Here is a 10568-nt window from a genome sequence, read left to right on the forward strand (position 1 = left end):
GAATAATTTGTATTCTGAATGATAATGAAGTAGTGATCGAATTGTTGGGTGCATTAGCAATAGCTTCCAAAAAATTGAAACTCATGTATTCTCTGGGCCGAGCCACCAACATTTTCTGGGCCCAAAAGCCCAACAAACTGTTCCGCCCGTAACGCAAACCCAAAAAACGTGGGCCAACGCGGTCTCGGAATCCACGTACGTCGTGCCGAATAAAAAAACAGGAAGACCACGCAGTATTTAAAGGACTGAATCACTAGGGTTTTAGTCTGTAAGCAGACTCGGTTTAGACGCGCCTTCTCTCTACCGCCGGGATCTAGGGTTTTATCCGAGCAGCGCTAAGGTACCAATCCAGCTCAAATTTCCCGATTCTAATTAGGACTCCTCCATTAATCTGTTCTTATTCGAACATTTTATTGAATATTGCAACTGTTCTTGCAGGAAATGGCTCCCGCCGCCCCCAAGAGTGGGATCTTCGTCGGCCTCAACAAAGGCCACATCGTCACCAAGCGTGAATTGCCTCCTCGCCCATCTGACCGCAAGGGGGTAATTTCTCTTCCCTTTTTAAAGTTCCATTGATTGTGCATGATTTATTTGGAAATTTTTGGTTTTGAGTTTGATTTGGGGTTTTTGATTTGTGCGGATAATATTCTGATTTGTGTGATTTGGGGGTTTTGGGATGTAGAAAACAAGCAAGAGGGTGCATTTCGTGAGGAACTTGATCAGGGAAGTTGCGGGATTTGCTCCCTATGAGAAGAGGATTACGGAGCTTTTGAAGGTCGGGAAGGACAAGCGTGCTCTTAAGGTGGCCAAGCGAAAGTTGGGTACTCACAAGAGGGCCAAGAAGAAGAGAGAGGAGATGTCCAACGTTCTCCGCAAGATGAGGTGAGATATTCTTCGGTTTTTTGCCTTTGTGGGTTAGCTTGTGCTTCTGGTTCTGTTGAAATGGTTGCATTTTTGGATATGATTAGCTTTTGAGGTCGTTTGTTTATGAATGTGTACTAATATTTATGCATAGTTGTGTAAACTTGCGGAAATCTATGAAAACTGCAATAATTATGACCCAGTGTTATGAAAACCGAGTAGTTAGAATCTTTATCACGAAAATTTTACAATAGATTATGAAATTTGTATGCTATAAACAAACTGTTTATTGTTCTTAGGACTGTCTCAAGCCCCATATACTGACATTTATGTGTCTGTCCTATTGGTGGAAGGTGATAGCTTGTTTGTGCTTTCAACTTGAGCTGTTATAGTCTGTTTGTGATGCACTTTGTTGGCTTTTTAATTGGACTAGTCGATTGTGTTGTCGCTCAAAATGGTGTTGATTGAAATTTATTTTGTTTCTCAAAAACACTGTTGCTTAATTGTAGACTTTTTCCCGAAATCTGCTGATCTCTACGAGTAAATAGTTTGTGCAAAACTTGTGCTTTTTTACCGTGAGTTGGTGAGGTAATGTGATGTTACATGATTTATTTGCCTTATGTTTGTTTTGTTATGTGTGCAGGTCTGGTGGTGATAAGAAGTGAGCACTTGAAGGGTTGTCTTTATGAATGTAGCTCAGTATCTCTAATAGTTTTGGTTATGCATTTTCGTAAGGGATTTTTAGACATGGTATGAACTTTGTAATTCCGAATGTTTTGAGACATTCAATATTTTTGTTGCGACGGATATTTGCCCTTCAGTTCTCAAGCTATGTCTTTCAAGTTTGTGTGATTTATTCATTGCTTGTTTGGTATATTATGCATGAAAGCAGCGTTCCTCTTAGTGGAGGTAGTGCTATGGTTACTAGTAATAGCTGAAGTCTAGATCTGGCATTTGCACTGTAGCAATCGCTACAAAAGGTTATGATTGTGTAAACTTATGTCTACAGGCTCTAAATTTCGTTGGGAGTTTAGTTTTTGGGTCAGAATCACTTATTAGTGTATGTTTTTCCCTAAAATCGCTTTTGGTGATTTCATGGAAAAACATTACCCCATTTTACGGATGATCACCTCTGCTCTTTTCTGAAAGTTATAGCCCTCCCAGAACCACTGTTAAAATGTCCGCAATTACATGCTTTCTGAAGTATCTCATAATTTGAGTAACCAATGAGCTTGAATTTTTATTTATTTATTTATTTATTTTTGGGTGCATTGTCCAACATTTGTGAGTGTTTTGTTCTGTCTTACATCCAATTTGCCACTGATCTACTGCCACTTTTCTTCCCAATATAGGAAGAGATTTCAAGTTCGGATTTTATGGTTCTCAAGGTAACTCTGTCCACTAAGTCGATTGCTCAGGCAATTGGGTGGACGTAATTATTGTCTTGGTGAAAAATTGTCCAAGTCATTTTCACCCCGTAAACGATTTGCCCCGGACAATTGATATTACAAAAATTAATAAAAAATTTTATGTTTAAATTTTTAACTCAACATGTTATGTTACGTGTCATTATCCGAAATACAATTATCCGAATGAATCTGCACCCTCAAGTGTAGCCATGTCCTGCTTCAAACTTAATGCCCATTGGCGAGTAAATTCTCCCATATATTTTGTACAATCACTTTTGCAAGAACTCTGTTTTCTTTTTCTTTTTTTTTTTCTTCTTTCTTTTTCTTTTTCGCAGCCTTCTTTTCCATGAGCCCTAGGTGAATGATGGATTGGTTCCGGCACTTCAAATGAGTTGCCTTCATGTATAGGCGAGTTTTCTTCTGGTTAGAGTGCAAAGAGGTGTTATTCATGACAAGTGGTGCACCATTTGACACAATTTTGTATCTGAGGCAACCTTTGACAACATTTTAAAATTCATTTCAAAATTCATGGCGGTTGAGTGACTTGTTCTTGTTTGCCATATTGTACCAAGCTTGTGCTTGAAGTACCTAAAAAAAATATGGGGAGAAGAATATTTCTATTCAAACTAAATAAAATAATGTCAATTTGGGAGTAATACAAATAAATAAAGAAAATATTGTTACCTCATCTGATAAATTTGTGCCACTTCGAGGATTATCTTGAGCTTGTTTGATGGCTTTTCTCCAACTAGTAAACAATTAGTTAAATATTTACACCAACTTGCTAGAGAATGCTTCATTATTCTACTGCCAAGCTTCTCACAAAAATAGATATTAACTCTCTTCCAAAGTTGTTGCAACTTCTGCTCATTACCTGTAATTGAGTCATGAGAAATTCAAACCCAGCATCTGCACAAACGTAACATCTTCAATGTTCGACCTATTTGAGCCTGTATCATTAGCCATTTCTTGAAAGTATTTGGAAACTTTGAGAGAAAGATTGGTTGAAAGTATTTGGAAATATTGAAATATGGTGTGGATGGAAGAGGATAGTTGGGTATTTATAGATTTTTTTTTTTCAATTTTTTTATAATTTTTTCTAACCTAATTAATATGGACCAACAAGGGACCGTTGAATTACATTTTTTGTAATCCAAAAGCCCAGATTTAGCCACACGGGGCAACGATAATAAGGTATTTTTTGATGATTTTTCTTCAAGACAAAAAAATTTTGGACTGTTGATGATATAGAAGTTACACAATCTAACGGCTCTTGCACCATGTATATTAGTCATTGGAAATCCAATGGATGAGAATTGTCCACTTTGCCTTCTTCCTGAGCGGCTGAGTACGCTTGTAGCACTAGCCCCAATGTATGAATTTTGGCCGGATCACATGCCGCCACGCGCATGTGAAGTGCACACGCCTGATGTAATAAAATAATAATGTGGCTGCGTCGCATAGGCTCAAGTGCAGAGATGGGCAACGTTGCCCGATTCCTTGGTTCGTTGCTCTTGGGCCCACGTGTAGCTCGACTGATTGGATTGGGGTGAAGAGTGTTTTTTTGGGTTTTGATGGATTCAATTTCCCAAGTACTTAGAGCATCTTCAATGGGAGTCTCTATTTAGGGACTCCCTCCACTACTTTTGAATACTCATTTAAGGACTTAAAAGGAATATTTGTGTCCTTAAAGAAATATCACCTCCAATAGGGGAGTCTTTATAGTAGAATCCCTAAATTTGAGGTTTTTACAATTTTATGTGCTAATTTGATTAGGTGCACAATTTTATTTTTGTTAACATTTTTTGAATTAATTTAACATTATGTTCTTGTAAAATATTTTTGTGAACATTTTAACAAAAAAAAAAAAAAATTCAAATTTTGACACTAATTTTTTTATTCACAAAAACGTAACTAGAATGAGTGAATTGAGTACGAGTGAACTGAGTATAGGAGATGAAGATGTGGTAAGTTTTTGTTAGATAATTTAGTATTTATAGGAATAATGAGAGAACAACACGAGAGAGTAACCCAAATTGAAACTATTAATCTTTCAACGGAGGCAACATGAAAAGAGAAAAAAAAAAATTGAAAACCAACATGAGAGAGTAACCTAAATTGAAATGGTTATTTAATTGAAACCATTGATCTTTCAATGGTAAAAAAATTGAAAAACAAGAATTAATCTGGATCCTCCATTTTAAACGGTTAAAAAGAAAAAGAAAAAAAAAGACAAAGCCATATGGCTGGGACCCACGTCTGCTTTTCCACTTAAATTGTCCTATTGGGTCCATCATTTCAGTCCCTATATAGTCCTTATGTGTGGGTACATACACAAAGTATTCGGCGAGTCCCTATACTTTAGGGACTCACTTTCCGATCCATTGGAGATTCATTTTGTCTCTATATTTGTTTTATATTTATTTTATACGGTGGTTGTCCTTATATAGAGTGACACACCCCGATCAAAATTTGGAGCGTGCTGGCCATCACGTGAGGGTAATGTAGCCAAGTGCGCAATGCGGAAGTAAAAGAGTGAAAATACGAGAAAAATAAAGTCAACGAGATAATTTACAATAAAAAGATCAGTGAGTACTAGTGACAAACACGGAAGGAAAATGCAAAGTAGGAGTTCAAGTATCCTATTAAACCATACCACTTTGGAGACCTAAAATCAACAGAATCTTGCCGGAGGAACCTCGATAATCTGGCCAAACCTACAACTCAATGAACTCGAGCTTCCTGACATCCAAAACTCATTGAAAGTTCTACGATCACGAGTGCATGAACAGTGCACCAAAACTGGGTTCTCGGGTTTTTGAAGGTTTCACGTCCTAAAAATGGTATGGATGAGTTCTTGGGCTTGCAAGGAGTCCAAAACCAACCTTCAAACCTTCGATCCGTGCGTGAAACGTTAGCTTCGAAGTTGTCCGTACGATTTAACGAAAATGGAAGAAAGTCTAAGAGAGAAGGGAGAGAGAAAGGTCCATGGGTGTGTGTGTGTGGGTATGTGTGTGGTCCAGAAGGCAGCCGACCAACCAAAAAAACAAATCAAACACCCGACAACTCTAATAAACGTCCAGGGGCAAAATCATCCTTTCACACTAACTTTACAAATAATTCGGGACGGGCTGTCACATAGAGACTCCACAGGAGATGCTCTAAGGATAAGATGGAGTTACTCTCAATACCGAAATAATCTCTAGTTAGAAGCTATATACTAGAAGCAGAAAGGTGATCATAGGGTAATAAAGATAATACTTGGGTATTCACTAGTGAGTACCCACCTTCAGATTTTGCCCCAAGACACTTTCACACATGTTTTATTATTTTAAATTATAATTAAAATATGTATTATTTTTTTTTGGGCTTTGAAAAACAAAGATCACTTGATTTTTTTTTATTAGACCAAATTCGGAAGTGAGAACCTAAGTATTATCTGGATAAAATATAACAATAATGGTAATCAACATCAAGTAAAAGGAGATTTTGGCACTACAGCGACGGAGGCGTCTGTGGTCTGTGGGCCGCTCAATCATCTTTTCATCCTCTCTCCGACGCAATTGGAAAGCTTGCAAGCTTGACGTTCTTGAGTCGCCATGCACCATCGTCTCCCAATTGGTTTAAACTACCTTTTAAAACCTCAAGTAATTGGTTCGCTTTGCAAGTGCAGCCACCCTAACCAAAACTACAGATAAGTCAAACAATTAAAAGAAAAGATTTTCAAGACATTGCGGGAACAAAAATCCTTTGCGCATGCATGATATACGTGACTGCCGATAATATATCAATAACATATCATTACGTTTTGTTGATTACAATAATATCGATGTGTTGCTTTAAAGAACGCACATCTGGCAACTGTTATGTGACACATCTTCACTTCATACGTGGCTGGTATCATTTTGTCAGGACAATGTTTCCATTATTTCTTTCAATCTGCATCTGGCCCTTCGGGTCGGGCCTAAAGCAACGGTGTGTCATAAACATGTAAAAGGACGGGCCCTAGCAGAAAGGATCAAAACAAGCTAGCCAAAGAGATGAAAATACGTTGCACTACACTAGTTGATTACTGTACAGATGTGAGGGAGGGTCGTACGCATAGCAGGAATATGAGAGGGTCTACCTTGTGACTTGACACAGCGTTTTCTCCGCGCCCTTGACCAACATTTCGTATAAGAATTTTCCTTTTTGCTTTCTTACTTGTATTAATTATAATTTGTAATGCTTTCCAATCAAATAAACTAACACAAGGATGTGACCCAAATATTGTTATTACAAGTGGTATCTATAATAATTTACAGTGAGTGAAGAAGGAAAAGTTTGAACCAAGACGCAATGCATTGAAAATAAAAACTTTAACCACCACGTCAATCGATCACTTGCTTAATGCGATCCCACTTAATGCTTTTTTTCTTTCAATCCCACTTAATCCTATAATTCTATAACTGTGTTCTAAGACTATTTATTTATCAGTTATTAATATTATCCTTAAAGTATCATATTCAAATATAACATAAAACATAAGTTAATAACATCACGTAATTATTTGACAATGAACAACGGAAAATACAAGCTACAGTAGTTTATAATAATTAAAATGATAATCAAACTGAGTGCTTTCACTCGTAAGCATCCGTTCCATGCGTATATATGAATATACAAATATAGATATCAGCATGTAATGTAAATGTATGGATGACAATTGGCAACGTAAATTATTATTTGGTACCTTCCTACGTACGTACCCCATTCCATATATTATATGATATCAGACGACAAAATTGTTAGCTACGACAGCGCACTTGCAAAAGATTAAGCCTATACATAATTCAATTACATACCTAGTTTATTATTCCCATTAGCTTTTTAATCAATAAGAATATAATCAAGATATGAGTCTATTAATTTATTTGTAGAGAAATTTATATTTTAATTGAGATCAGTTAGACAACATAATCTATAGCAAAGCGAAAAAGCATGCACTATTTTCACATATTATGGTTGAATTTTCCAGCCATCGAATTGATAAAATCTAAATTGTACTCTTGGCGCATAAACTTTCCAATCAAAAAATTCAAAAGAATTAAAAATAATGTGCACTAAATCATGATTCTTGTAAACGTTTTTTTAAATTTATTAATCAATTACTGTCCCAAGTTGGGAATAATTTACTTTACCAAGTGCAAGGCCTGTATCTAGCTAGGTTGTGTTGACCTGAAATTAATAGTCAATTTACATATTGCATGGCTAAGGCCAAGTTCTTTGGAAATGTTGGCAAAGTGACTTCATAGGATGCTGTTCTCGAGATGCTGTCTAGGTAGGGACCTTAAAATCCAATTTCTATTGACTATTGATAGCTAGATCAATGGTAATCTTTAATGTTGTAAAGGGGGTTATTGCTCCTAATAATGACAATTGAAATTTTTTTTAACAACAATAATTGAGAAAAGAAATTTAGGCTAATTCACACAACGATCATTTGTAATTACGTCTCGAACTCACTATACATGCATGAGAATCGAATTTGAAACAGCTCAATTGTTACACGTATATATGATAGTATCATTACGTAATACTCAATTGTTCATCAGATTCTAATTTCCTAACATGTTAATTGTTACCATATTAATTATACATAAAGCTAGGGTTAATTGTTACTATTTGACTGTGGTTAGGAGCGAGCTGATATGCTTTTAGCGTTTATGGGCTTCATTGGAGATTAGTCTTACTCTTTAGAGTGTTGGATACTTCAAACTTCAGCAAAATAAAAAAACAGCGTAATACTAAACCTCTATCTACTTATGCAATTTTGGTATTAGTTAGAATAGATTATACTAAGCTGAATCGCTTACACGCACATACATATATGACGAGTTGTTGATTGAGCCTCCTTTTTTTTTTTTTTTTTTGGGGACAAAGATTGAGCATCTAATTATACGAGGATATTTATGTATATACTATATACCCATATAATTGCAGAAAGAATGCATGTGGGAGAACGTGAGGTCTATATCCCGCAAGAGCTTGGAATCTCAGTCTCTTTCGTTGCTTCTCCACCTGTTCATGTGGATTATATCCACAAGAAACATTTATGTTAAAACAAGGACATCATGTTAGAAGTGAAAGCTGCTGCCACTGTATGTGTTCATGTCTGTGAGAGAGAGAGAGAGAGAGAGAAAGAGAGAGAGCATGTCACTGATATATGACCACAAGCCCATGTGGTTGGCTTACAGTCACAGCAACATGAGAATCGATGTGAGAGGGTCTGTTGGCTTGGATTTCCGAGCTTCTGAAAATTCCTTTTACTGCGCACTTGTTCGTACAGATGATGATGATGATGATACCAGAAGAAGATGCCCACATTTCAATATAAATCTTCAATTTCGGGATCATTAATCTCTTCTGAATTCTACACTCCCCTGTTCTAGTAAACCAACCATGACCAGTTATGAGATTTTTTTTTTTTTTTTTTTTTTTTTTTGGTTGGACGGTTTTTGAATATGCTTTAATTTATTCCTTCTTGGCAGGAGCAGCTAGCCTTGGTTCTTGCAAAAGCAAATCCAAACAACCTAGCAGCTAGACAGATTCCTTTCTTGAACATGACTATTATTCCAACTTTTGTATTTTGAATTGTGCAACTTTTCCAACTTGGAATATATATATATATATATATATATATATATATAATGTATAAAGCCAAATTAATTATATCAAATGTCCCTAATTTATATCACGAGTTTAGTTTTCGTCTCTAAACTCTACTAATGGTTTTTCCCGTTCCAAATTATGTCATTTATTGCACTATTAGTTATTTTCGTTAACTTCGTCAACTTTTATGTGAAGTTGAAGGATAAAATAGGAATTTCATCTAAAAATAAGAGAATAAATTTTTAAGGAGAAAGACTTGGATTCTCAAGGATTGTGGAGGAACTCCTCCTTAAATTCCTTAAATACATTGTGACCTATTCACAAAGCTCCATGCTTATGATTGAAACTCCTTCAAGATTGACTAAATGATCTTATTTTAAATTGATTTTTTGCAGAAATGATCTTACATAGTGATTTGTAATATGAAATGTTCCAATTATAAGCACGAAATTTGTATATAGGCCGCAAAGTATTTTAAGGAGGAACTCCTCCTTAACCTCAAGGAGTCAAGCCCTCCTTAAGACCTTAACCTTAAGGAGTCAAGCTCTTCTCTTTTATAAATAAATTAAATGGTTTTGTATGAAAAGACCATTATACCCTTAGATTTAATGGAAACGAAGACAAATTTGATAGAAGAACCACTCATGCAATGCATAGTTATGTTAGAGAACGAGAGGAACTAATATGAGAGTTCATAAATGAAAACTAAATATGGGTACATAATGTTCAGGGATCTTTGCTACCACGCACCCTATGTATAAATATTGATTAACTTCTAACTGCCTACATATTAATAACATATCACTTTGTATATATTTAGTGTCTTCTTAGCAGAATCCCGATTTGCTGTAACAAAAAACGGAATGATGATGGGATCCCATAAGAACCATGTACTTACTGTATCCGAGCCTTATACTGGAAAAAATAAAATTTGGAGAAAATACTGGTATATAAGAGGTTCTGTATTGCAGATACATGGTATCAATAACTGTTTTATAGTCATCTCGGTTTGCTACAGTAAAATGGAATCCCCGATAACAATATCAAAAAACATGTAGGGAAATATCTCAACTTACTGAAATTTTATCGATTTGAGGTGTGTGCAATTATAATATGATACAAACGTAGCAGTCTTTTTTTGTAACCGATTTATACCAAAACAATATAATATAGCAAACTGTGGTTGCTATACATATTATCCTACTTTCGGCAAACATCTTGCCAAGTCCTTAGAACCAATTAAAAAAAAGAATTAGCAATAATAAGCCTAGAATTACGTCTAGGCTGGCGCGCGCATCAAGTACTTAGCCATCAAGGCTGCATGGCAGTACTGTTTATTCCTCGGTCCAAGATCGATATGTGGACCATTGTTTTGTGCAGACTACAGTTCAACGCAAACTAGCTTTGCTAAATCTTCTTTGATTCTATTTGTACTGTGAGGGATTAGTATATTTTATGGTGGTGGACAGTTTGGTTCAGGGAAGTGATGATTTTCGAACACTACTTTTCTCTTTTGATTTGTTGAATCAAAAGATCATAATAAATAAACATGTGCAGGAAGATATTGTATGGGAAAGTCATTTAATCAAAAGATCATAATAAATAAAGATGCGCAGGAAGATATTGTATGCGAAAGTCATATTTCTT

At 35.7% G+C, this 10568-nt stretch overlaps 1 protein-coding gene across 1 annotated transcript; it reads left to right on the forward strand.

Moving 5' to 3' along the window:
* The first annotated feature begins 202 nt into the window (after window positions 1-202).
* LOC125476641 (60S ribosomal protein L36-3-like) lies at window positions 203-1717 on the forward strand. The gene is made up of 4 exons (XM_048582962.1): window positions 203-340; window positions 439-543; window positions 683-882; window positions 1505-1717. Exons 2-4 carry the CDS (start codon window positions 442-444, stop codon window positions 1524-1526), a joined length of 324 nt encoding a protein of 107 aa, XP_048438919.1. The 5' UTR covers window positions 203-340; window positions 439-441; the 3' UTR covers window positions 1527-1717.
* Window positions 1718-10568: the final 8851 nt, after the last annotated feature.

This window comes from the organism of the source record quoted next, unplaced genomic scaffold (assembly GCF_019419815.1).
Source record: "Pyrus x bretschneideri cultivar Hongxiangsu unplaced genomic scaffold, Pyrus_bretschneideri_v1 Contig2, whole genome shotgun sequence".
In the NCBI taxonomy this organism is placed as follows: Eukaryota; Viridiplantae; Streptophyta; class Magnoliopsida; order Rosales; family Rosaceae; genus Pyrus; species Pyrus x bretschneideri.

Coding starts and splice junctions, on each gene's coding strand:
- LOC125476641 (XM_048582962.1), top strand. CDS start 442: ATGGCTCCCGCCGCCCCCAAGAGTGGGATCTTCGTCGGCCTCAACAAA. Junction 544..682: donor GCCCATCTGACCGCAAGGGG/GTAATTTCTCTT, acceptor TTTGGGATGTAG/AAAACAAGCAAGAGGGTGCA. Junction 883..1,504: donor AACGTTCTCCGCAAGATGAG/GTGAGATATTCT, acceptor TTATGTGTGCAG/GTCTGGTGGTGATAAGAAGT.